This window comes from Chinchilla lanigera, unplaced genomic scaffold, assembly GCF_000276665.1.
Source record: "Chinchilla lanigera isolate Chin_1 unplaced genomic scaffold, ChiLan1.0 scaffold00036, whole genome shotgun sequence".
In the NCBI taxonomy this organism is placed as follows: Eukaryota; Metazoa; Chordata; class Mammalia; order Rodentia; family Chinchillidae; genus Chinchilla; species Chinchilla lanigera.
In genome coordinates, this window is record NW_004955437.1 from 21,758,639 (window position 1) to 21,786,618 (window position 27,980).

The following is a 27,980-nucleotide window of genomic DNA, read 5'->3' on the forward strand; positions in this document are numbered from 1 at the left end:
CAGCCATCTCTTGTTTGTCCCACAATGGATTTCCTGGGAGGCCACCATGGGGGAGGAAAAACGGGCTCAAAGCTCCAGCTCACACCAGAGAAAAGCCTAACCTAACCCTGACCCTGACCCTGACCCTGACCCTGACCAGGCCTGCCACAGCGCACATAAACCTAACTGGATGTCAGCCCTGCAGCTGGACTCCCCATCTAAAAATAAGCAAGAAAAGCCCCACTGGGACCTGATTGCCTTCCTCACTTTCCAGCTAGGCCTTGGCTCTAAGTAAAGAAAGCCAAGGCCAAGCAGTAAAGAAAATACTAAGAGAATCCTTGGCTCTTAAGCTTGTAAGAGCCAGGCCTTAGAACTTAAAACCCCACTGTAGCCAGGAGTGGTAAGTAGTGCATGCCTATAATCTGCGCTTCTCAAGAGGCTAAAGCAGCAGAATCTGAAGTTTAAACCCAGTCTGGGCAAATTAATGACACATTGTATCAAAATTTAAAAAAGAAAAAAATTAGAGGCTACTGGTATAGCTCAGCGCTCCCTGGGTTCAATCTCCAGTACCACACACAAGAAATTTTTGTAAGCAGGGGGCCCCTTCCTGTTTGCATATTAATGGAAAAGCATCAAGAAAGACAGACACCCCAGTACAGTAACTGTTCCCTTGGAATGTGGAGGGTGAGTAGTTTCATACATTGCTTTTGTATTTAAAAAAAAAAGATAACTGATACTTGACTTTTTTTCCCCTGAATGGGGCAAGCAGCTATAGACGCAGCAGGCTGGGAAGCTGGGTGTCTGTCCAGGCTGTGCAGGACCCCAGGGGGAGCGCAGGGATGAGGCCCCACCCTCCAAGGCTGAGAACATGCAGGCCAGACGCTGCACTTGGGAAGGCGTGTCCTCAGGCAGTCAGTGGTTCTTTGTTCAGGAGCAATTAGCCTAGGCCTGTAAAAGCCCCTGGACACACGCCCTCCCTTTGAACATCACCCAAAAAGCCTCAGGAACACAGCGTGGGAAGAATGCGGGAGCAGGAATCATGAGACCCGTCTCCTTTCCAACCTCCTGCCCATCTCCTTGGGGACTGCTCCTTCTCCCCTGCAAGGTCTGCTCTGCCCTTCTAGAACAAGGAGGTGGGTCTACATCTGCACAGCCCTGGAGCCCCAGCCTTCTGGCCAGGTAAAGGACAACCTGGGACACACTGGCTCCCTAGGAGGCAGCCTGGCTGAGCCTGGGAAGCCTTCTGAAGGAGGGCTCAGGGCTGGCGGGGAGCCCTCACCTCTGGCTCCTCTGCCACAATGCCCCCTTCACAGTACATCTGTTCCTCTCCATAGGCTCACAAGGTTATTCATGTGCGCACACATGCTCGTACGTATGTGGGTGTTTCTATCTTTCCACATAAAGAAAGGTCCAGGCTGCAAGGAGCCTGAGTACGTGTTTGCTGAAAGAACGGATGAACAGATAAACAAATGACAAACAAAACTAGGAGTGACAAGTCACCCAGGAGACCAACAAGGAAACCCAGGGCTTCCCTGGGGCTGGAGACAATGGCCAGACTCTTCCGGCAGCCAGGACGGCTTCCCGGCACAGGCCACAGGTCCACTCTCAGAGCACCTTCCCTCCTCTCTCCATTTCCTAAGACCTGGTTTCTTTCCCTTCACTCGAGTTCATTAATAAAGGGTTCTCTCTACCTGGTGGCACAAATACTATGATGTGTCTCCAAAAATCCATCAGCAACTAAAGTAACTGAAGAATGTAAACATTACATCATGGCCTCATATTAATTTCTGCAAATATTTCTCTTCCCCTCTTTACTTTTTGAGACAAGCTCTCACTGTAAGTTCAGGCTGGCCTTGAACTTGTGTGGATCCTCCTGCCTCAGCCTCCTGAGTGCTAGGATTATAGGCATGGGCCACCACACCCAGCAATTTCTGCAAATATTTCTAAAAATACCAGACCCCATAGCTGTCCTGTGATCTCCTGTGATCGGGAGGGGAAAGCAGTAAGGAAGAAAAGGCTGTCACAGAGCCCGATCACCATAGAACACCCTTACCTCGTCTATTTTGGATTGCCGGCAAGGGAAGGAAAACGTGAAGCCCACAGGCAGGTTCTTGCCTTTGATATTCCTTTTGTCCATGAAGTCCCCCAGGCACTCAGCAACATGATCAAAAAGCTGAAAGAAACATCAGAGAGCAGGTAAGTGGGACAAAGGGGGCTTGACCTTTTTCAGGGGAAAGGTCACCTATTTCCTCTGTATGTCTCCTGGAGGGGCAGTGTCACCAAGGGCCACTCAGGGTCCAGCACAGCTCTTAGGATGGACCTCAAACTCTCAGAAGGAACTGGCTTCACAGCGGGCACCCACCTGTGTCACCAGGGGAACTGAGGACATTTAGAAATGACAGGAAATCAGGTTGTCCTTCTACAACGCTCTGGCCACAGGTCTCTTACAGTACCAGGCAGAGTGGCCTTCACCTGGATGGAGTGAGGCAGCAACCCCCAGAGCACTGTATTTTCACTTTTTACTGAAGGGTGATACACACACCAACAACTGCACACAGCCTACGTGTAGAGAACCTGGGTTCTCAGGGGCTGCACTTACCCACGTCGCCAGCACCCACATCGAGACACACAACATGGGGCTGGGGTGCAGCTCAGTGGTACAGTGTCCTTAGCACATGCATGCCCTGGATCCGATCCCCAGCATCAACACCAGAAAACTCAGATGCCACCCTCATGCTCCTGCAGTTACCTGGTCTGCCATTCTGACTGCTAGCAGCTTGGTCAGTTTGGCCTGGTTGTCTACTGACCATAAACAGAAGGGAGATAAGTGCTCTACATGATGTGCACAGGTGTCATCCACGCTGTCGTGTGCCTCTGGGGACTCATGACTGCAGTTTCCTGTGCCTACTCCGTGTCACATTAGAATCCACTAGACAAAGTGCGGAGCACTGCTTTCCAGGCTTCCGCTTGCATTCTGCTAGTAACAAGAAGCTCACCACCTCGCAGGTAAACTTTTTAGATCTGCCTGATAACTCTTCTCTTTTCTAAAATGGAACCAGAAGTACTGATAATACTCTGACCAGAAGAGAGTTTGGAAGAACCGAGACACTCATTTTCTTTAGCACTCTACCTCTGCTGATGCAGTCTGAGCACCTGTCTGCTCTTGGGGCAGCCATGGCGGTCTGGGAAACTTCCCTGTCCGTTTCACATTCCTGTTCTGACGCAGAACACAGAGCCCTTCTATATGGGATTAGCACTGCCACAGCGCTTCTTGTGTTGAAAAGGCCAAACCACAGTCACAGGAAGTGGCCCCACCCAAACTCCCAGACAAAGTCAAGGTCATTGGCCTGAAGGGGTTCTTTGATTTAGGAGCCTCTGTCCCTGAGCTGCTGTCATTCAGACTAGGGCTGCAGTGAAATCGGTGACTGAGGAGACGCCTGACTGCCTTCCCTGGAAGAGTCAGGCTAAGCTTGCTGTGACCTATATTTCAGGCTGATACAAACCCATTACTAAGTCAGTCCTCATGGCCTGCACCATCTGTGCTCAAATCTGCAAACGCCCCTGGTGCAAGTGGGAGGAAGGACGTGAGGGAGGATGGGAAGGAAGGAAGGAAGGAAGGAAGGAAGGAAGGAAGGAAGGAAGGAAGGAAGGAAGGGAAGGGGCTGCAGGGAGGGCAGGGAATGCCTAGGAGCATCAGGCTGCAGAAATGATTCACAGGGACTCACAGGAATGGGACAGGTACCCAGTGTCCCGGCCAAGCTATGCACAATTCCCCCAATGCTCTACTGGGAAGCCGCCCAGGGTTAGCCCTGTCTGCCATCAGCCAGGACAGACACGACCTAGCCCTCTGCACTCCCCATTTCAGTATCTAGAGAAACATCCATTTCCTTCATTCCTGACAACACGCTTATTTTAAAAATACTAAGACCCTCTGACTGAAGAAGGTAAACAACAGCTAAAACAAAAAATATATATATTTGTTAGTCAAAACTCCCCAAACTAAGTAAGTGTTGTTTTAAGAATGCTGCGTTTGTGCTTCCAAAACTAGGAAAGGTCCGAACTGCACAGAGGCTTCTGAGAGCCGTGCAAGTGGGGTGGGGAGGAGACAGAGGTGCAGCAAAGTTAGCAATGGCCAGTCTGGATGAAGGGGACGAGCAGCTCCTTGTGCTTACCTTAGAACTTCTCTCCAAGCTCAGTGGTATTTTAAATAAAAGGTTTAAGAATCAATTTTTGAGATCACCCACCTATGGAAGAGGAAGAGAATCCCCTACAATCACAGCCCTCTGAATTCACTGCTATTCACAGTCTTGAGTCTGAGCAGCTCCACAGGCAAAGTGAGGGAGGACCTGGATCACCAGAATCCTCTCTGTCCGGGTCAGTAGACCTCAGAAAGATGGGCCACGCAGTACTGACATCATGACGCCAGGCTTCCAGAGAGGTTCCCGTCTCCTCGCTGTGCGTCCTCCTCCTCCAAGCCTCTTTCCTTCATCCCCTTGCCATGACCCTTACATCCCCTCACTATCAAAAATTTAAAAATTAAAATGAACAACTTGCCTAGAAGTCCCAAGTTGCTGAAACTAATTTTTCAAATGACTAGTAATTAGCTATTAAGCAGCTAAGCTTCAGTTTTGCCATCTGCAATATGGGCATAATAATAATAACAAAAATAATAATAATACCTGCTGCATGGGGTTGTGGTGATGATCAAATGAGGTAACACGTAATGTGCTTATGTCAGCAGCTTGCCCCGAATAAGCACCTCTGTCGGCATCTGCTCTAATGATACATTACATCATCACCACCAGGTAGCCATCATCTTTTCAGATTGCTTGAGAGGGAAGAGGAAGAGACAGAAAACAGAGATCCCGGGACCAACCAGGGAAGATGGGGACAGAGGCTGGAAGGAGCCAGCATTAAGAAAGAAGGAGTGGTGGAGGTGAATGCAGTGAGTGTGCTCCTGGGGGAGGGGAGGGCACCCTCAATCAACAAATCCTGCTACTAGAAAGTCAGGCCTACTGGGGCTTGGTGGCACACCCCTGTAATCCCAGCTGCTCAGAAGGCTGAGGCAGAAGAATTGCAAGTTCAAGGCCAGCCTGGGAAATTTAGCAAGACCGTACCCCAAAAAAATTTTTTTAAAAGGGTGTGGCTCAGTAGCAGAATGCCTGCCTAGCATGTATGAAGTCCTGAGTTTGATCCTAACACTACACACACACACACAGGTCAGGCCAAGGCACATGAATGTTTGTACAGTGCCTGTCTCAACGGTGAAGGTACCAGGCTTTGGTGGTCCAACCCAAGAGCCGATGGGAAACAGAGCAACAGACCAGTACTTGTTGCTAAACAGAAGCTGAGTATGCTAAGACCTGACCCTGTGGCCACCTGAGAGAGAAGCCACATGGTGGCCCAGTGGGACCTGATTAGGAGACCGTGGGCAGCCTCACGACAGATGAATGGGCAGATTTCTGCACCACAGCAATGGAGGCAGGGCCACCCCCGGATGATGCACCCTTGTCCTGCGGCAGGCAGCAGAGTGGCTCACCGCTCTAGCAAGGGTCCCCTCCACGCTCACGACGATGTGGTCTGAAAAGATCTAAGCTCAAGCCTCAGGGAGCAAGTTAGAGGCCAGGGTAGGTTCTTGTCTCTCAGACACAGAAAGGCCAGCTCTGTTGCTCTAGGTCCCACTCACCCTCGTTTTGGGACAAAGTGGAATGCAGCAGAGAGAAGGCTCCTGGATCTCTTCTCCAAAGCCAGCCCAGAACTTAGTCATAAACCTTGCAGTGAATACACCTCCCTCCAGCAAGCATCTGGCAAGTTCTAAACAACCCCAGCCCACAGCCCTGACTCAAAGACCAACACAGCTTGGACACCAGCCATCCAGGGGCAGCGGCACAGCACCCCACGTCACAGGCTCAGGGGACCCAAGATGACTAAAACCCTGGGGGAGGAGGCTTCCTGAACTCTGGTCACCAGGTCCTGGGGACTCACTGCAACTAGATGGGCCTGCCGACGGCCCTCGGCCACGGAAAGACACAGTCCTAACTGGCCCAGGAGGGAGTGGGCCTTGGTGTGAGCAGACAGGAGGGAATAGAGATGTCCACAGCAAGGCCCCTTCCTCTGCTTGCTGCCCCAGGGGTGTGCAAGGCTGTTAAACCAGTAACAAAGCATCTCCAGTTAACAAAGCATCCCCAGTTACCACAGCTGTGACCCAGGCCTTTGGTGAGTGGGTGTAGAGGCGGTAAGGTGGACGAATGGCCATTTCCACCCAAGGGCTGTGCTTAAACCCCCGCTGGGGAACCAAGCCAGAACTCCCGAGGAATGAGAACAGTTACGCATGGGACCGGGGATGTAGCTCAGAGGCAGAAGCGTCTGCCTGGCAAGCACAAGGTCCTGAGCTTGATTCCCCATACCAAAAATAAAAATAAAAAATAAAAAAAAAAGAAAGAGAACAGTTACCCAGCAGAGCCACAGGGCCTCCTTCCCCACACCCTCACCTTGCAAAAGCCCAAGCACCCAGCCCCCCATCACCAGTTTACCCTAGTGATGGAGACCACCATGAAGCGACGCTAAGCAGGATTTAATATTAACCAATTGGCTTTCCTTGTTTATTTGTGACCCTGTCCAAGGCCTAGGCCCCTTGTCTGGAGATGGGCAGCGGATTCATAGGAAGTGAACCTCTATGAGTCACTGGTCCCAGCTGAGGCCTGTAGTGACCTGTGAAGCCAAGGCCATAATGCCTCAAAGGACAAAATAAGACCACAGCTGATGGTGCCTGGCTCCATCTCTAATTAACTAAAAGGAGAGTGCAGCTGCAGGCTCCACACTCCTATAATAAATGTCAACCTGGAGATAAGATAGTCTCCTAATTAGTATACTTTACCACCTGGCAAAGTTTTCAACTGTCTCCCAAGATCCTGCTCAGATTCCCACATTTTCTTCACTATCTCCCTCTTTTGTTTGAAAACCAAATAAATACAGGCTGCCCAGAGAAGTTCTTTGCGCTAGCCCCAAGAGAATCTCAAATTCTGAGGGTTTTTAACCTCCTGGAGCCCTAAAATCATAGCACTTGTCTCATTTATTTAAGCCTCTGCTGTAAACTCATTTGAGTGGTTGCAGGCCTGATCAGTCCTCAATAACTAAATAATAATATTAACCTGTTAACCAGGTATGGACACGGTGTATCTTCCAACACCATCTAGCCCCGCCCCCGGCTGCCACACCCTTTGTCCCAGGAGTTCAGGTCCCTATGCACTGTGATGCAGCCCCTGCTTCCTCAAAACCCTGCCAGGAGCTCAGACCCCAGTGCTTGGGAGTCTGGTGCCTGGCGGTAACCCAGGAAACGCTGGCCCAATGGTGCTGACTAAAGAACACAAGGACCCACCTGGCTTCCGCTGCCATGCAGAATGTTCTCCGGGACGGTGTAAGCCTCAGATTCCATGTGAACATTCTGCTTCTTCTCATGATTCACTTGCACCCGCAGAATTCGAAAGGAAGACCCACCAAGATCCAGGGCAATGAAATCACCCTTTTCTGTTCAGGAGACAACAGTGTCATATCAGACTCAGATGTTGGAAGGCCATGGGCCATGCCTGCCCTCTGGATCCAGCCTTGTCTGCTCCCCCCAACATGCAGTGCCTTCAGGGAAAGCAGGACTCAGCAGCCTTACCCAACCACTGCTCGGGACAAGTGGGCAAAAGAAGACCAGCCCGGCCCAGCAGCCTTGGGCAGAAAGGGCTCAAACCGGCCCTGTCTCACTTCCCACTGCAGAGGAATGGAAGTGTTAAGTACAAGGTTCCACCCCATCTTTCTCAAAATACTCATTTCAGTAACAGCACTGCTACCCATAAACACCAATCACACAGCACTTTAACTCAGAAAACCTCCCAGGAGAGGCCCATCGCCCGCCCTGGATTCCCCCCACATCAGCTGCCTGCTAGTCCAGTACAACACTTATTCCACAACAGGCAGTGTGCCACTGTTGTGGTAAAATATGCACAGCCCAAAGTTTACCAATGTAGCCATTAACAGTGTACAGTTCATCCCCACAACAGAAACCCTGCGCCCATGAGCAATGTCTTCCCATTTGTCTTCCTTCCTACCGGGGCCCTGGTTACCTCAATTCTACTTTGTCTCTAAAATTGGCCTAGTCTGGAAGCTCATGCAAGTAGAGTCAACACTCCTTGACTTTTTGTGACTGGCTTCTTTCCCTGACCCTTAACACACTGACTTCAAGGCTCATGCGCATTGTAACCTGCGTCATCAGGCCGGCATGACAGCCACCCCCAGCTCCTGAGTCTCAGTGGCCCACAAGAGCCTCAATGCTGTGACAGTCAATACCACAGTGCTTAGAACAACCTCATTTTTAGGGAAAGGATCTTTATTACTATATCTTATATAGTAGCACTTTTTTTCACCAAAATTATAAATTACTTTTTTTTTTAACTCTTACTAGTTCATGTTTACAATACAAAACGTTCACATTCCTTATGTGGGGTAGGTGCATATACACAACACATCTTAATTCCTTTTACACCCCCTTTCCCTTCCCTCCTTCTTCCCTTCCTCCATCTCTTGATCCCCTTCCCCTTTGAGAAGGATCTACCACTCTACTTCCTATTATCCTCTTTTATTTTGCTCTATCTTTATATATTGGATTTCCTGTATAAGAGAAACCATGAGATAGATATTTAAGCTTATGTGTCTGATTTATTCCATTTAACATTATGGTCTCATCCATTTTCTTACAAATGACTTAGTTTATCTTTATGGCAGAGTAGTAAATGGGATCACATCAAATTAAAAAGCTTCTGTACAGCAAAAGAAACAACCAACAGAGTGAAGAGACAACCCCCAGAATGGGAAAAACATTTGCCAGCAATTCCTAGGGGTATAACATCTAGAATACATAAAGAATGCAAAAAAATTAGACCCCCCCAATAAAAGACCCAATAAAAAAAATGGGCAAATGAAATGAACAGCCGCTTCACAAAACAAGAATTCAAGTGCCCAATAAATACCTAACAGCCTTTGTGAAATGTACTTCACATACCACACAGTCACTTCCTTGGTAGTATCCTCTTTAAAATAAATGATAGGGTTATCATCCCCATTTATGAAAGAGATATTTGCTTTCCTTTACTAAGAGACTCTAATTTTCAATAGCATCCTTTAAATCACTAAAGTTTTTAATTTTGGTGAACTGCAATTTATGGTTTTCTTTCCTTTTGTTTGGGTTTTTGGTATTATATCTAAGAATTCATTGCCTCAGCCTCCTGACTACAGAGATTACAGGCGTGAGCAACCCCGCCTGGCATATTTAGGTCTTTGCTCCATTTTAAGTTTTTTTTTTTTTTTTTAATGGGCAAGGTCAGAGGCCAGCTTCACTCTTTCCCAAGTGGATATTCAGGGTCCCAGCAACATGTGCCAAAGACTCCTACTTCCCTCACTGAACAGCCTTGGCACCCTTGGCCCCACTCCCCCCAAAAAATCAACTGACCATAAATATGTAAGTTTATTTCTGTGTGCTCAGTTCAGTTCCACTGATCTACATGTCTATTCTTCTGCCAGCACCACACAGCCCTGACTTTGTTGTTTATAGTAAATTTTAAAATTGGGAAGTGATCGTTCTTCAACTTTGTTCTTTTTAAGATTGTGTTTGGCTATGCTGAGTCACTTAGGTTTTTCTTATTTTAAAAAAAAAACTAATAATAGCTTCTTTCTTTTTCTTTCTTCCTCTCTTTTTTTTTTCTTAGCTTTCTCTTTTCTATAACTGACACGTCCTTGTATTTGATTCCACTAAGCTGTAAGCTCTGACATACTGCTACTACTTCTGGAACTCAGAAGGGTTTGGGGCATACAGTAATAGCTCAACACATACTTGCTGAGTTAATGAATGAACAAACCAAATAACTGCACTGATTTCATTGCTTTCTCTCAAGTTCCTTGAGGGAAGGATACAACTTAGGGCTCTGTATTTGTCCTCAGCACCCATGACAACTTAGTAAATGGGTAACAGGGATCTGTGGCCCATTCATTCATTCCACACACCTCTGCTTATGTGTACAGCATAAAGCAGTTATGCCATTGGCTGGATTTATAAATAACAATTTTGAGACTTAATTCACTATCCTACAATTCATCCATTTAAAGTGTAAGCGCCGTGGTTCTCAATATATTTAAGAGCTAGACACAGGAGTATCTAATTTGAGGATAAAAGAAACCCTGGACTCATTTAGTAGTCATTCCCTATATCCTCCCAACCTCCCCCACCCCACATAAGCACTTTTCTACTTTCCATGTCTACAGACTTCCCTGTTGTAGGCATTTCATACACATGGAATCACACAACAAACAGGTCAGCCTGTATCTGGCTCTCTTTGCTTAGCTCAATGCATTCAAGGTTCCTCCGTGTTGTGGCACATGTATCAGTATTTCATTCCTTTTTATGCCTAATGGTATGACATCTATACAGAGATATCACATGATACTGCTGATTTAACTATTTCCATGTTCCAAAAGAAACAGGCCAAGGGAGAATGCTGGGAGGCAGCTAACATAGACTTATGGGAAATTCTCATCAGTTTATAGAGTTTTCTCTGGGGTCCCATCAGAATACTAACCTCACAGTGCTTTGTATCACTACCAGGTTAAGAATCTGGATTTAGCCAGGCATAGCGGCACACGCCCGTAATCCTAGCCCTGGAGAGGCTAAGGAAGTAAGATCACCATGAGTTCAAAGCCAACCTGGGCTACACTGTGAGTTCAAAGCCAGCCTGAACTACAAAGCGAGACCCTGTCTCAAAAAAAGAACCTGAACTTAAAGCTAGCATGGTGGTACACTCCTGTAATCCTAGCACTCCAGAGGCTGATGCAAGAGGATCACTGTAGTTCATGACCAGCCTGGGCTACAGTGTGAGTTCAAAGTCAGCCTAGACTACATAACAAGACTCTATGTCAATGCCTCCCCAATCTAAACTTAGTATCAAGTGGTTCCTTTCAGGCAGGTGAGACACTAGAATATAAAAAGCAGTACATTTTGCCATCAGCTAACACTCACTGAGACTTTTTCCTGTACCAATTGCTAAGTGCATTCATGCGTCATTTTATTTTAATTCTCTCAACCCAGTAAGTAGGTGCTGCCAAGATGCCCACTCCACAGATGAGCAAGGGAAGACGGGCTGGGAAGGGGGCAGGTGTCAGCAACAGCTCTGAAGGTCCCAGGCCGGCCTGAAGTTTGTCCAATAGGAACAGTGACAATGACGAGCTGCAGGTAGACTGGGGGCGAACCTGGTCTTGGGGTTCCTGGGGTTGACAAACCTTGCCTGACCTGCTTAGCTCACCTCTCCACTGCTTCTTTTAAACAAGCCCTGGTCGGCAGGGTCCTGGGGAGCCTCAGGTGAAAGCAGAAAGAAGGGCCAACAGGGCAAACAGTTCGCACAGCGGCAGGTGGGGTGCAGGATTTGCAAGGGGCCTGGCTGACAGAAACCGAAGTCACAGGGCTCTCTCTCTCTCAGAGCAGGGACCCTCACTCCACAGGAAGGAGTCTATAAGAAAGTGCAGCTGCATCATTTAGGAAACGTCGCAAACATTATCGCCCCTCCTGGGTTTATGGAAAGGAGGCTCCCAGCCTAAGCAGCCAGTGCCTGGCTCAGGGTAACACCCAAGCCAAGGCCAGCAGGCCTCTCCCTGTCTCCGCCTTGCGCAAACCAGGGTGCTCCTTACCTTTTATGTGCAAATGGCCTATCTGCCCCAATCTGGTGACAAGTGACTTGGGAGGCAAGAACACTCACTGGCTTTCCTGCTGCCCCAGGGTCCTGAGTGCTGCAGACGTCTCAGGCCAGCAGTGAGCATGTACGTGCTGGGTAGGACCTGTACAGCCCTGGTGTGGCCTGCTCACTCCTACACTCCACTAGCAAAGGACTCCCAGGGGTGACTCCGGGCGAGGGCACCAAGATGTTTGGTAAACTCCGCTGGATGCTGCATGTCTCTTTAGCTCGCTGTTCACCTGGCCTTCACCCCTGTGGTCAGGGTAGGGCTGCCCCCTGCCCAGCTGCAGGGGAGCAGTGTGTGAGCCAAGGGCACTCAGTTACTCATCTCAGCCATGTACTTGGATCAGGACCGGCATGTGACCAGCAGGTCCTGGGCCTGTCCAAGTCAGTCACCGATCCTACAGGAGAGCAGGGCAGCTCCCTGGCTGGGGTCACCGGCTGCACAGGGGCTGCCTCTGTCGCAGGAAGGGGCAGGGGGATCTGTGAGTGACCTCAACAGGAAGGAAAATTGGACTGACTGAGAGTAAGAGAAAAGGAGCTGCTGGACAGAGGTCAGCTGAAATCCAGACTTCCCAGGTATAGGAACCTAGAGTGCTCCTTTCGCCTAAGCTGATTTGAGTTAAAACTGGAAGGAATTCAAGTTCAGTATTCTCTGTTTAAGAAAGGAATCCCCCACTTGCCCTTTGTGTCATCCCCCAACCCCGGGCGAAGGCCCCCACCCCCATTCTTCGAGGCCAGCGCCAGGGTAGGGTGCTGGGGCGGAGGTGACACAGCCCACCTTGGCTTCCAGCTTTCCTCTGCCTCCTTCTCTAACATCAGAGGTCCCAGTGAATTCTCAAGCTCTGCATCCTTGTTCCCAGGGTTGGGCTTACCCGTTTAGGCCTGATAGGTGGGGTCCTCTGGCCACACTGGTTAAAAGAGGCCTTCGCAAGGATTGTACAAAGCCAGCCTTCAAATTATGAGGATCATGGTTTGCAGTTTCTGGGCATTTTCACTTGATCCTGACAGCCTCATGGGGCAGCCAGGACAGGGAGTATCCTGCCCATTTTACAGGTGAGCACATGAAGGCTCAGAAAGGGGGTTTCTCTATGGTCACCCAGGGAGTGAATGGTGGCATCAGGGTTTATCCAGTATTCTGGATTTTTATTCATTTTTTTTCCTGAGGCAGGGTCTCACTATGTAGCCCAGGCTGGCCTCAAACTCATGGTGATCCTCCTACCTCAGCCTCCCCAGTACTCGGATTATAGGTGTGCATCACCACGCCTGGCTTTTTATTGACTTTTCTCCCTTCAAGTTCAGCCTCTTTGCAGCAGCAGGCTCCGCTCCAACTCCTTCTTCACATCTTTCACCTCGAGCCTGCCTTCCCGCTCCAGGGGCTTCCTATTCTTCCCACACCACTGACAGCAGGAGAACCGCTCTTTAAGAGAAGGCTCATTAAACAAAACATCTGAAGGGCCCAGACAACTCTCCACTTTCTAATGACAGCCATTACTCCCAGCAAATAATGGAAAACAAACACTGCGGCAGATGTCTCTCTCAAGTCCAGGCCTGTGCTGGAGCACAGGGCAAACAAAACCCCGCCTTCACAAAGTGCCTACCTTTGCCCTGCGCTGGAGGAGCAGCAATGGCATTCCCTCCTGTCTGCAACCCAGGCCCCTGTGACAAATGCTACACCTTCATCAGAGACTCAACTCACCCAGGGACTAGGGTGTGGCTCAGTGGTAGAGCCCTTGATAGAATGTACAGGTCCCTAGATTTGATCCCCAGCTATACACACACATATACACACACACACACACACACACACACACACACACAGATTTAAAAACTACCAACCAGAATAGTGGACATGCAGGAAGTTTCAGAGATGGAGACAACTTCTGAGATAATTAACCATTTTTTCCATACAGAAAAACCAAGACAGCCAAACGCCACAGGAAAAAAAGGGAAATACCACTCTGTAAATCATTCAGCTGTGTATGAAAAAGACCTTGGTATAGCCAAAAGCTTTTCGTAAATATTTTTTTGCTTCTCCTTTGGTAAAGACTATACACACTAGGAACCATGAAGGAGAAACAAGTAACTATCCAACTTAATACACTGTCAGAAAGCTTACAATCTGTTACACACAATGTTCACAGTGATAAATAAAAATGGAGGTTTTATGAATGAGACACAGTCAACAGAATCTCCTGAGAGCAACTAAAAACAAAAACAAAAATATCCATTTTTAAATGTCCAAAGGGAAAAATATTAATGAAAAATAGGTGGATATGTCTCTGAATGTATGTATCAGATATATTTTCAGAAGTCCTTCTGAAAATTCAGTAATTTCAAAACTGAGCCCAGACTACCAGGGCAAACTCTGCCTTCGAAACCACATCCTCACTTCACAGGCAGGGGCATTTCTCTACCACCACGTACGGTGCGCTCCGGTCTATCCTTGTGTGGCTTGGGAATACCACTAATTCTGTCACTGACTAATTAGTACAGTTGAAGCGGTGATTAACATTTCAAGCGGAACCACGCTATGGACTTCCTATGAAAGAGAATTGCATTGAGGAGACCCCGTAGCTCTCAGAAGGCAAAGGAGCCCAGAAGTGACAGGGGAGGAAAGGGGAGGCACCTTACCCCGCCAAAGGCCAGGGATTGACTGTGGGGCAATACCTGAATTCTGACACCAATATCAATGTTTGTGTGGCCATAGAGACCATTCCACGGCACCCAGGCACATGAACTGACCCCTGCCCCCCATAAATATTAGGAACAACTAGATGAGGTGGTGCACACCTGTAATGCCAGCTACCTGGGAGGCTTAGGGAAGGGCAGAATCGCAAGTTTGAAGCCACCCTGGGCAACTCAGTAAGACAATGTCCCAAAATAAAAAATGTAAAAGTGCTGACCACGTAGCCTAGCACTCCCTGTGTTCAATCCCAATCCCACACATACACATGCACACAAAAAGTAACAGCCAGACAGGCGTGGTGGCACATGCCTGTGATCTCAGCACTCAAGAGGCTGAGGCAGGAGGATCGTTGTGAGTTCAAGACTAGCCTTGGGCTACAAACTGAGCTCAAGGCCGGCCTGAACTGCACAGCGAGACCCTGTTTCAAACAGACAGAAAACAAAAAGTCACAGGAAGAAACGATACAAGACATGTTCTGATTTGCATTATATCCCCTAAAAAGATACGCTGAAGTTCTAACCACCCAGACCAGCACCAGTAAATCTGATCTCATTTGGAAATGGGGTCTTTGCAGGTGTGATCAAGTTAAGGAGGTCACTGGTGCGGGCTCTAACCCCATATAACTGGCATCCTTAGGAAAAACACATGGGCTCACCCTGCTGTGCAGAGAGGGCCCTGGGGGTCCTTGTGGTTCAGGGCTTTGGTCCCAACCCCCACCACTGGTCTCAGTCTACTCCTGAGAGGTCCCAAGCCCTGCCCCCATCAGTGCCGGAGGAGACAGGCTCAGTGGAGGCCTGGGGCCAGGTTGCTGTGCCAACTCCACAAATGTAACGACAGTGTTTCTCAATATATATGGGTGGACATGTCGCATTAAAGACACCACTGGCTGTGAGACACACCTTTATAATTATTTGACGTAACATTAGCAAAGAAAAAGTACTGGCAATAATAAGATGTGATTATCATATGAAACAGTGCTGACTAGAATATTAAGAAAAAGAATGAATGTTTCCAAACAGATGAAACATGGTAGCAGACACTGGGGGAAAGTGCAGTTAGGACCAGTTGAACAGGCTCCTGCAGGATTAGTCAGGGCCTTTAGGATGTTGGTATCTACTATAAATCTCTAAGAGGGAACTGGAGAACGTGGTATTTCCCAGATGAGTTCTGGACCTTGTTTTGAGGAGGAGCAACTGGGACAAACGCTAGCTTACTGGCGTAGTTTGGATCATACTTTGATACTCTCAGCCCTGGAAATGCTAAGTGGCGAGAGTGAAGGAGAGTGCCCCCTGCTCACCTGGGCTCCGAGTAGAGCTGGAGGGCAGGGCTCTGGAGGAAGGAAGGAGGCCTCCACTTTCTGCTCCTACCCTGTGTCGGCCCTGGGCGGTCACACAGGGGCCTGCAGGGATCAGGTGTCCCTCAGAGAGCTCCCAAACCCTCTCCAACCCCTTCCCCATCTCTTAGCCAGGAGTGGGTCTGGCAGTGAGCTCCGAAGGCTCCTATGTTCCCAGGCTGGGTGCCTCTCAGGGCTGGGAACAAGTGGGACTGAACTACCAGGCTCCAACTTCCCAGCCACAAGCAGGAGAACACACCCAGGACACACCACGCTGCAGTCACTCCACTGGCCAGAACCTCTGCAGGACTTTTCTTAAAAAGCCAAACTGCAATAACCAACACCTCAAAGCAAACAAAAGGATAGGTAGAATGGACTGTCAAAACAGCCAAAGAAACATCACAGAGAGAAATGCCAACTGTGTGCATGAGGCCCCATCCACGGCCACAGAGTAAACACACAGGCCCCTCCTCTGCCCACCTCCAAGGTGGCTCGACCAGGGCAGGATCCTGCTGATCCTGCATAAGCCGTGCACCTGCCCGTCCCTTGTGAGCATCAGCTGCACCAGCTGCAGTTTTCCTGGCATCTATCTTGTAGGCTGCCTACAAAGTGCTCTAAACAAGGATCTCTAGATGAGATTTCAAATCGAGGCTTTAAAGAAGGGTTTCCAGTGCAGGGAAGAAGTACAAGTGTGAAGGGCACCGTCACAATGTGCACCTGCTCACCAGCGAAACTGGACTTCCACATAAGCTCCCTCCCCAACGCCATGCAGCAGGTGACTCCAGCCTCAGACACAGAGGCTGCTCACAGAAGGACCCCTGTGAACGTGCCAAGCTGGGGCGGGCATGGCACCCACCTCTGTAAGCCAACAACTGTGGGTTCACTGAGCAGAACTGCTTCCCCCAAGCAGGCCAGGCCGCTGATGCCCAAGTGCAGGGCTGACACCACTCCCCTGGGCAGGGAAACTGACAATGTGTAGGGAGCCCCAGACTCTCCACTGCAGGCATGAGCCACAAGGACGCAGACTAAGAAGATAATTTTTTTTCCAATTCTATCTCCCCTCTCCATTTGTCTATTTTGGGGCTACCTTGATTGAGCACACAGGGAATCTGCTTAAATGGGGACCTGAATGTCCCCTCTGAGACGGAGGCCCGTTTGGCCCTGCAATTGCTATTTATCTGAGGTACCAAAGAAAGGGTGGTTTGGCACCCCTGATGGAGAGATTCTCCTAAAATGAACCCTCTGTTTATTCTGGAGACCTAAGAACAACCCACATAGCATCTGCAAGACTCAAAACACTATACTCTCAAAGTATCAGAAGCCACCACACAGGCAAGCCAGTGAGGGAGGGTCAGTCTTGTCTCCAGTGCCAGGCACATGATAGATGCTCAGTAGACATGGATGGATGGATTGGTGGGTGGGTGGATGCATGGATGGATGGATGGATGGATGGATGGATGGATGGATGGACTGATGAATCAATAAATGGATTGGGAAATGGATGGATGGGAAAACAGATGGATAGAATTTTGAATGAGTGAGTGAATGAATGAATTTATGAACAAATGAAAGTTGGAAGGAGGTTTCACAGAACACTCAGCCCTCAAAGCCCACTCTGGATGAGAGACTCACCTGAGCCATCAGGAATGGACCTCACAAAGGTTGGCAACATCTTGACGGTGGCTGTTGGGTTATAATCCCGGGAGAGGCCATTCCTCATCTCCTCCTTGAAGCGAGCCATGATATCCACCAGAGTTTCATCAGAGAGCCGCATGGCATAGAGATACTTGTCAATCTGGGGTCAGGACAAGAAGGAAGGAGAGTGAGGTGAGGCTGAAGAAGGTCATTTCAGCTCAGGCCTGGCTAGTGGAAGACAGGCCCAGGTGAGACAATTCAGCCCCTGCAGGCACTGAAACACCCACACTGGCATATCACATGACGGGAGGTCATTCAACTACCAGCAACCATGCCACCCGCTACAGGCTTGCAAATACACTGAGTTCCAATTTGACACCTGCAAAATAAACCAGGCAACTCCAAGGTCCTTTCCAACCTCTGGATGTTATGAGCAGACCACGCTCCAGGCCCCAAGCACACAATGGAGGCAGGTTGCCTTCAGTGTCAGGCACACCTGTTGCCCCTCTCCATCTGTGAGAGGTGGCCTATCATCCTCACACGGATGGCACAACACCCAGATTAGGAATGAGGGCTCTGAGACAGCCCCAGTGCTAAACAGCTGTGTGAATTTCAGTCTCCTCAGCTAAAGATAATAGGGCCTAATTTAGAACATAGTAAGTGCTCAATAAACATCCGCTTATCATTAGCATGAGACAGCAGTGCTGGTGGAGTTTCCTTGAGGACAACTTCAAGGAGGGGAGAAACAGGAGTCAAATGGCTGCAACCCTTGGGAGAATATGGGGTGGCCAGGTCCAGAGCAGAGGCCTAACCCTGCCCTGAGGATGCACAGAGACGGAACCCTAGGCCCCCCACACCACATCTACGTGCCAGGCTACTGTGCCCACATCTCCAAGCAGAGTGCTCTGCCCCTTCAATGGGCTGCCCCAATCTGCTCTTCTCCCTTCTCTCCTCATCCCAGGGGGCTGCGTTGTCATTGGTTGTCATCGGTCATTTATCCTTCATAGATCTTCCCATTTATTCCCTCAGAAAGTCTGCACTGAGGAGGCTGGCAGTGTGGCTCAGTGGTAGAACACGTGCCTGCCATGCACAAGGCTATGGGTTTGACTCTCAGTTGAATCATTAAAAAAGAAACAAAGAAAGAAAGAAAGAAAAATATTTCCTAGGCACCGGGACTACTAAATATTTCCTAGCACGCTGGGCTACACACCTGTCCTGTGGAGGCCACCAGAGGTCTCTCGGCCACCATTCTTTCTCTCTACCGTTCCTTAGCTTAGGAAGCCTGGGCAACCAGGCAGCTGGAATCCTGTGCCTCATCCATCTCATAGCTGTCCATCATCAGCCTTCCAATCACAGCCCCACAGCCACAGGAGCCTGTCCCAGGCAGCCCCGCACCCTGTTCTCTCAATGCTGCCAGCCAGCTCTCCAGCTCCTGCCAGGTCCTCCGGCTTCCCCGTTTCTGTTGTCACCTCTGCCTGATATGCCCTTCCTTCTCTTCCCCGCTCTCCACTCTGTCCTGGCCCTTGAGGTTCGGGTCAATGTCAGAACACCCCTCCCTCAGCACCAGTTTCTCAGCACGGCCTGCCCTGCACGCCACTGCCTGGACCTCCCTGTGCGTGACAAGCAGCCCTGCACACAGAAGGCTCCGAACAGCCAGGCAGATTTATGGGCCAGTGAGACTGGAAAGACCTTGAAGCTCACTGCCCCTGAGAATGGCATCTTGCTCACAGTTGAGAGCAGCCAGAAATGTCCTGGCTCAAGGACATGGAGTCCCCAGGCTAGGTCACTTCTGCATATTTTGGTCCTGGGCTGCCTTCTTGCTCTGTCTCCAGGCCTTGTGCTCCCCCAGCCCAGCCCACCTCCTGCCTCATGGACAACTCCAGTGCTGGCAGGAGTCTGCAGTGTCTCTGGTGGCCAGAGATGAGCCCTGCCCCACTCACAAGCATTACCCATCCTTCTTCCTTTCCCCTTCATGAGAAAGTGACGCAAGAAAGTGACAAGAAAGCACAATCAGAAACCACAGCAACCTGGACACGAACTGTCAGTCCCATGCCCCCAGGAAGACACAGCATGTTCCACACCAAGCACCCGACCTGTGGTCCTTGCTGTCATGGCGCCCTCAGACTGGGGCCTCAAGGCAGCAGTCATGACGCCAGTGTGTCAGAGACAGCTTCACCCAGGGGCAACGCTGGAGAGTCCAACCAGGCAGGAGCATCTGTGAAGCCCAAGGTGAGGGAGTGTCATGCTGCGTATCAGAAATAACTCCATATGGAGCAAGCAGCCATTGGGAGAGGCCAGGTAATGAGGAGGGCCGTCAACACCACGCAGGACGGACGGAGCCACATAAGCAAATGCAGACCAGATCCCAACGCACGCAAGCCCTGGCCCTGCTTGAAGGAGAGTCCGATGAGGAGATAGTGTTTCTAAGCCCGAACTGTCTGCCAGATGCAGAGTTGGTGAGCGAGCACAGGACCACAGCCACGATGCCACTCCAGCCCTCTGGCCATGCTTTGGCTACCACGCTGGTCACACTACACAGCATGACAACCTGCTATGGAGACGCCCATCCCGACAGTCCATGTCCCCAGAAAGAGGAAACAATTGAACAGAACTTTGCAACTCTCCCAGTTGCTTGGCACCAAGGAAGAATTCAAATCATGCTGGCTGCCAGAATAAGACTATAATTATTTTATGGCATACAAATAACAAGTGCTTCTTTCTAGGCCCAGTATGTCAGTTACTCACATCTCAAAATGTTTTGAATTTAACCTTCAAAATGATACTGTCGCCAGGGAGGTAGCTCAGCAGTACAGTGCCTGCCTGGCAAGCACGAGGCGAGTTCGAGTCCAGCACACACACACACACACACACACACACACAAAAGATACTATCAGGCCAATGTTCTTCTCCCCCATTTTACAGATGCAGAAACTGAGGCCCAAGAAGGTACATGATCAATTCAAAGCACACAGCAGGCCAGGGAAGTGAGGTCTTGCACCTGCATGTCTAAGGCTCCCTTGCCCTTGGGGAAGGCACGTCTCCCTATTGTGTGGAGCGCTGGCTTAAGGAAAGCTGTCAAGGTCTTCCAGCTGGACAGGGAAAAGGCCCTAGGAAGGTCAGCACTCTCCAAGTTCCACAGCTACCCCGGTTCCTAACCTGAGGCGCATCTCAGCACCCAGACACTGAGCCGAGAACCCTGACATTTTCGGACAGCTGAGCCAACCTCATGGGAGCCTAGAAGCTCAAATGAAAAAGCACATTGACAACAGGAAGCCAGCATGGCCTCCAGAGGAGGACCTCCCCGCTCCTGTTCAAGTTCTGAGCCAGGATAGGGTACAGCCCCTCCGGCCAAAAAGGAAGTACAACTGGGAAGAGCAGGAACTGAAACGGGCCTCCTGGATCTCACAGATAGCAAGTAGGGAGAACCCCTTATTGCTACAGGTCCTCAGCAGGGCAGAAGGCGGCATTAAAACCAGCATAGACTCCGGGTCAGGCCTGTGCTGGGCTGGCCAGGAGCAAAATCATCTCCCCAGGTACCTGGCCCTGTCAGATAACACACCCTGCAGACCACAGGGCCCTTCACGTGGTCTGGAAGCACTGGCCTGGGAGAAAAGCAGGCGCACCTTGCTGAACAAAGGGCCTCTTCCCTCCTGCAGAGCAGCCCATGGTGGGTAGAGGGAGGGAGGGAGGCAGGGAGGAAGGACAACAGGGAAACTACTCCTGCGCATGTGCCCATGTGCTTCAGCGTTCTGCATGAAACCAGCAGGAAGGGCTAGCCAGTGGCTTTGTGGGTTTGGAAAATGTCTGTGGCCCTTTCAACTTTCTATTTCTGTCCTCTCCACAGCATCTCCAAATGTTCTCCATTCCTCCCTCCTCCCTCTGGTGCACGTGTGCACGTACAAATGCACACATGCGTGCACACATACACACCCACACACATTTCCACCATGCTGCGCCTTTTAAAAGGTGCTGCCTCCAACCCACTGCTGCTTTACTGCTGCAGCCAAAGCATCTTCCAGCACCCGTCTCACACTTGCTTATAGGGAGGGTCCAGGCCGGTACCTCTTCTGGGACCTCTACTGTAAGCCTTGGCCTTTGGGCCACTGTCACAAAACAGGGACTCCTGGGAGCGATGCCAGGAGCCGTAGCTGTCCAATGCTCACACTTGAAGGTGGTGATTGACATGAGTATGTGGGGCGCTGCTCAGGGTGGCAGAGGACAGCGCAGGTGCTGGTTTCAGATACCGCACACCAAGCTGGGTCCTACAACTCTTGCCTGACCCAGACAGAGCTCCCAGCCAGCCTCCGGGGCCTCCACCATCCCCCGCAGGGACAATCCCTGCCCATGAGGGTGGAAGCCAGGCTGGCTACACAGGATGGGCACTCTTGCCCAAATACTTGTGAACCAAGAAGGCTTAATTGAAGCTCTCAGCAGCTCCCACAGCCAAGCAGGAGACACCAGCGGCAGGGACTCAGCCAAGCCAAGCTCCCGGCCCAAAGGCATCCAGCCAAGAAAAGAACCCAGTGGCCTGACACTGAGTCCCCTTCACACACACTGCTGTGCCTGACCCAGCTCCCAAGAAAGCATGCACGAAAAGCAAACCCAAGACTGGACATGCCCAGGCGAGCAGGCCCAGGGTGGCATGAGTGCCAGTAACCACTGGTAACCTGGGTGTGTTCATGTCCCATGGAAGGGACACAGCCATGGAAAATTTCACTCCTCCTCATCCACTCTCCTCTGAGGGAGGAGCTGAGGCAGGGCAGCAAGCTTGACTGAAGCTGTGCACTGCAAGGCTTACAGTGAACCTTCCAGGGCTACAGGTGCAGCTCAGAGGGGGCGCGAGTACCCAGCACGCACAAGGTCCTGGGTCTCTGAGCCCCAGAACTGCGAAACAATAAAACTAAGGGGAAAAAAATGAACTTCCTAAGCAAGATACTTCATTTGCAAAAGAAATCAGGGAGCCAGCCAGAAGTTAATAAGCGTGTTAGGCTATGGGGTAGGGCAAAGATTTCAACATCGATTTGGAATCTACTTCCCTTTCCTAAGGAGACTGACTGAGTCAGGAGAGAAGGTGCTGATTCACATCAGCTACACTAGCTCACATTCCCAGAGGGCTCTGCCCTTCCTACACAGGACAGTCATGTACGTTCTCCCACCTGTACGTCAGAGCGAGAAACACACTGAGTTTGTGGGTGCCAGGCATCAGGCACAAAGCTCTTTACCATTACTACAATCCAGGGAGGTGGCAGGAAAGACACCACTATCTCCATTTTATAGGGGAGGAAACTGAGACCCACGACTCATGCAAAGTCATTATGACATGAATGACGGCGGGGTCTAGGGGTCTAGTTCCCGGTCTTGCCGCTTCTCGTTCAGGGCTTCTCCTTAAGCATTATCGCTCTTGCTCAAGTGTTGAAAAGAACAGGGGCTGTGAACAAAGACAGCTGGGTTCAAATCTCAGATCTACTATTAGTGGTGTGGCTTTGGGCAAGTTACTTAACCTCTCTGAGTCTTGCTATCCTCACTTTCAAGATGGGGATAGTAGTACCTCGGCCTAAGAAGGGTATGGGGAGGATCTTAATAATATGACAAGAACAAAGTAAACACTGAGCATCATTTCCTTCCTCGCATCACTCAGTCACATAACCATGTGTACCCCACTGCTTTTGCATAAATACCTTTAAAAAGCACCTACTACAAATGCTGTTGACCCACTCTGTAGAAGAGAAAACTACAGCCAGGTAGCAATATGCCTGGAAATATGGCAAACAAAAGATTCTGGCAAAATTCCTCTGAAATATTTGTACTATTAAAAAAAAAAAACAGTAACAGAAACATATTTACTTTAAAAGTATTCAGATACATATAAATGCATAAAAGTAAAAAGCATGAATTTCCCTTGCTGATAGAGCTTTCTGTGGCAAGACCACCTCATGCATACAGACACTGCTTTTGAAGTTTTGTTTTGCAAAACTGAAATCATAAACACTTGCTCCTTAACTCTGTCTCCTGTTTCCTCTAAGGACAGCAGTAATAGCTTATGATTTCTGTGGGACCCTACCTGGCTAGATGCCAGGGCAAAAAAGGGCAATGCTCTGGCTTTGCCCTCCAGACAGAACCTCGTCCCATGGGTGTGTTCCTGACTCTACTCTGTATAGTTCTTTCCTACGCTGGTCCTTCCACATCCTGTTTCCCGTGGGGAGAAGCAAGGCAGGCCCGGTTACTTCCAATACCCCAAGGAAAACTTAGAGGCCAGAGAGGGTCCGCGGGTGGCCAAGATGACCCACCCATCAGTGAAAAAATTGGGGTGGACACCAAGGTCCCCGAGTCCTGGTGCATGCACCTTGCTCAGAGCTCAGGGAGAGCTCAGCCAGAGCTTCCTGGAGCAGCAAAACCAGGGAATACAAGGGGCTTAAAAGCTACAGCTCTGTTACTCCACAAGCTACACAAGGACCCTGCTGACCCTCCCCCGTGGCTGGTGCCAGCCCTGTGCATCTGGACTCCTCTTCCTGCCTGCCTGCACATGGCCCTGTGACTGCCCAGCCCCACCTCACTGCTGCAGGTGGCAGCCAGGCAAACTACTTTCTGGCCCCACTCTTGGCACCCAGTCTCTGAGCAGGGGCCGCGGGGGAGACATCTTTGACCTGTTGGCATCCCTACAGTAAGCATCAGCTCCCAGCACCCTCAGACAGAGGCCCTGACAGTGCTTCTTCACCCCCAAAGGTCCTTCCTCACAGAGCCACCATCCCAGGCCTCACAGACCCCAAAGCCACCTCCAACTCACCTCCTGCGGAGCACAGGCCATGATCCGCCCGCCCCACACTGTCCACTCCTCTCCTCAGCATCCCCTCGGCCTCAGGTGTCCACTCCAGAGGAGTACGTGGACAAGTCACGGGGTGTGTCTTTGCTGGTGCTGCACACACGCACACATGGTCCACACTTCTGCTAGACTGTGACAGTCAGGGGTGTGGGGGCCATGCCTTCTGGCTCTTGCTGTGCCCCGAAAGCCCCAGAGACACTGTTCAGTGGCCCCCAAGTCCTGGGGACAGTGCCAAGCAGAGGCTCCTTGCTGGGCTGGGTGGTGCTTCTCCTGGGCGGGAGGCCCCTGGTGCCGCCTAACCCAGGAAGGTCTCAGAGGGTTTGCTGTCTCAGATAAGGCCTAGTACTCCTCTTCCCCGAATGGCCCAGCCCTTCACCCCTACCACCAATCCCTCTGAGAGGCAGAGTGTGTCCGGCCTTTCTAACCTTCTTCCCCTGAAAACATCTCCCAGGCTGGCTGAGGCCCAGAAGGATAGAAGAGCCCCAGAGATAATCAGCAGTCTCACTCCCCTATTCCAGCCAGCTTCGCAGGACGGCTGAATTATCTGCAAGCCAACTAAGGAAATGTGTTTCAGAAAATAAATTCCATCACAGAGGCTCCTCAGTGACAGACTCAGCACAGCATCACCAAAGCGAAAAACCAACCCTCAGGCACCCACAAGCTGCACGGGGGAGGTGCCCGCGCCTGCTTCTGCTCCCAGCCCAGCATAGTTCTGTGCTTACTGCTTCAAGGGTTGGTTCTATTTCAGTGAATGTGGCCTAAGCCCTTAGATCAGTGATGGTGAAACTTTGAGCTTTCAATGATACAAACAGCCCACTGTTTGATGGGTGATATGAGGTTCTAGGAACGAGAACGTGGAGGAGTCAGTGCTGGGTGTGCAACCTACCCTGTAAAGCCTGGGAGGTGGCCATTAACCTCACTTTACAATGGAGGAACCATAGGCTTCACAGTTAAGTAACACTGTCCCAAGCACCCAGCAACCGGGACAGCACGGGCTCAGGACCCTAAACTAAGCCCTTCTTCCTTCTTCCTCAGACTTCTCTGACCAGGAGGACAAAGCAAGGCCCTGAGGTCAGGTCCAAGGTCCTCCTGGTGGCCTTGGCACCCATTAATAAAGAGATCCAAGCTGGTGAGAGTGGCTAAGCCCTAGTTCAGGAAGAAAACAAAGCTGTCACATTGAGCTAGCTAAAAGCACTGGGGCTCCTGAACCCTCCAGGGACGACAGCAGCCTGGAATGTGGCGGGGCAGGAACAACAGGCTCCATTTTCAGGATGGCTTGGGAGGGGGCCAGCCTGGGCCCTAATTCCCAGTGGCCCAGGCTCGGCCCACGAAGGGAGGAGGGCATCTGAAGCTCAGACAGGTTCACTTTCTCTGCAGGAGGGGAAAATAGCCCCTCACTCTGGGATCGCAGATATTGCAGTGGTGGGAGAATCAGGCCAGAAAACAGAAGCCTGCAGGCCTCGACCAGCTGTGCCACCGCCCTCTAGGACTCTGGGCAAGTCACTCAGTTGCCACGCGTTTCCACTGGCAACACAGCAACGAGGCCTCTGCCCTCTCACTGACACATACAAGGCATGACCCAAAAATACAGTGAATGTTTACCTTTTTTAAAAGTATGACAGTAAAAGACATGCTGCCATTAATTCCTCTGAAAACACTTCCTCTCACTCTAGTTACATTTACCGTGCCACTCTTGCCACTTTCTGAAGCAGTCTGAGAAGTCTTCTTTCCTGGGTATCTTTAAGCTGTGCTGTTACGGCTACCTCAATGTCCTGAATCAATTCAAAATGTTCGCCTCTCATGGTCATCTGGACTATGGGAAAGAGCCAGAAGTCACAGGATCCCCAGATCTGGTGAACAAGGCGGACGGGGACACACTGGGGTGTTTTTACAAGTCTGCCTTTCTCTTGGATGGCACTTGGCATACCATTCACCCTATCTCTGATCACACTTCACAAAGATACTCACAAAAGAGGATTTCCAGAACTGCTTCAGAAAGTAGCAAGAACTATGGCATGTGTTGTTCAAAATAAGGAGTGGTATTTTAGGGAGGATTGATGGCAATGTTTTTTACTATATTCTTTTAAAATTTAAACACACTATATTTTTTGATCAGCAAGAGCATGGTCTCCCCAGCACTTTGGATTCCTAAGAAAAACAGCCATTCTCAACACCCAGGGAGGCATCCTGTCTATCTTGCCAGGAAACGGACATGCAGATGGCTCACAAGCTGTCTCACAGTTAAGAGACAGACGCAGGGCAGTACCCAGGACCCCTGCCCAGACTTGAGACTCTGGTGCCTACAGGTGTCCTCTGGGTGAGTTACAGTAACATTTATCTGCCCAGATAAATGGGCAGATAATAAAACAGAAGTCATATACCCCATCCGACACATAAGGAGATGGAGCCCCAGAGACTTTAATAGACACCAAACAACACTGCTCGGGCTCGAGAGGTCTCAGACATCACGGATTCTGGCCTACTCTGACCAATAGGGAAATCGAGGCCCAAAGGCCACAGGAACCCAGAGCTTTAAACACAGAGTGCCAGGCCTGGAATGGAGCTCAGTGGCAAAGCTCTTGTCGAACATGGTGAGGTTCTAGGTTCCATCCCCAGACTCAGATAGATAGATAGATAGACAGAGATATAGATAATAAAATTTCCAAATGCAGGGCGCCTCTGTCCATGATTGTAGCCATCAGATTCACTGTTCAGCAAAGCGCTGTCCAACAGGACACCCAGTGAAATTCATTTTAATGATATATTTTATTTAACCCAGTGTATCTAGAATACCATTTCAATGTGTAAGTGACAGTTAAAAATGAGTAATGAGCTATTTTATATTCCTCTGATCACATTAAGTTTTTGAAAACCTAGAGGACTGTTAAACTCAAGAGCACATCTCATATCAGACTTGGTCCTTTTTTTTTGGTACTGGGGATTGAACCCAGGATCTTTCTGCACTGAGCTGCATCCCCAGTCCTTTTACTATTCTGAAACTGGGTCTCACTAAATTGTCCAGGCTAGGCTTGAACTTGTGAGTTTCCTGCCTCAGCTTCCAAGAGCACTGGGATTATAGGCACATGTCACCACGCCCAGCTAGATTTGGTACATTTCAAGTGCTTGACAGCCGCACAGGCCTGGTGGCTACTGTGCTGGACAGCAGGACTCCGGCATTTCACACACATCTTCACTCTGGGAGCCTTGGGTGATGGTTCTCACTTGGTGGCCACTACAGTGCTGAACATGGAAAGGAACATTTTTCCAACCCATCTTGGGCTCATGACTGAGGCCCCTGTAACAGAAGACTGACTAAAGAAAAGCACAGAGCCAGGTTTGGTGGTGCAGGCCTGTAGTCCCAGCACTCAGAAGGCTGAGGCATGAGGACTGCTGTGAGTTTGAGGCCAGCCTAGGCTACAAAGTTAGTGCAAGGCCAGCCTGACCTGCATAGTGAAACCCTGGCTCAAAAAATGAAAAGAAAGCAGGTAAAGCAAAGCATGTCTTCCATGACATGAGAGCCTTCAAAAAGAAATGAAGGCCAACACAACAGATGATCCTGTGTGCCTCTACGCCAGCTTTGATGATGAGTGTCCAGTCATGGAGACATACGATTGGACAAGGAGGGTACAATCCAATCTCTTAAAGGTGTCTGTCTTAAAACCTGTTGCAGGGGAAGAGGTCAGAAAATCCCTTGATAAGTCTTAGGACCTGCTTTGGGGGAGGTAGCAGTGACTTTCCTGTTTCTACTATTTTCTCAAATGT

General features: G+C 50.0%; 1 protein-coding gene across 5 annotated transcripts in view; it reads right to left on the reverse strand.

Moving 5' to 3' along the window:
• Window positions 1–27,980, reverse strand: part of Hk1 (hexokinase 1) — a 90,990-nt gene that overhangs the window by 25,325 nt on the left and 37,685 nt on the right. For 3 of the 5 annotated variants that reach the window (XM_005390087.1, XM_013517022.1, XM_005390089.2), the window contains 3 exons: window positions 17,396–17,558; window positions 7,358–7,506; window positions 2,033–2,152 (listed from right to left, as the gene is read on the reverse strand). In XM_005390087.1, the coding sequence (XP_005390144.1) occupies window positions 2,033–2,152; window positions 7,358–7,506; window positions 17,396–17,558 (432 nt within the window). Of the gene's footprint in view, window positions 1–2,032; window positions 2,153–7,357; window positions 7,507–17,395; window positions 17,559–19,491; window positions 19,864–24,182; window positions 24,512–27,980 lie in introns of those variants that run through there. The other 2 variants (XM_005390088.2, XM_013517023.1) reach the window with 2 other exon arrangements.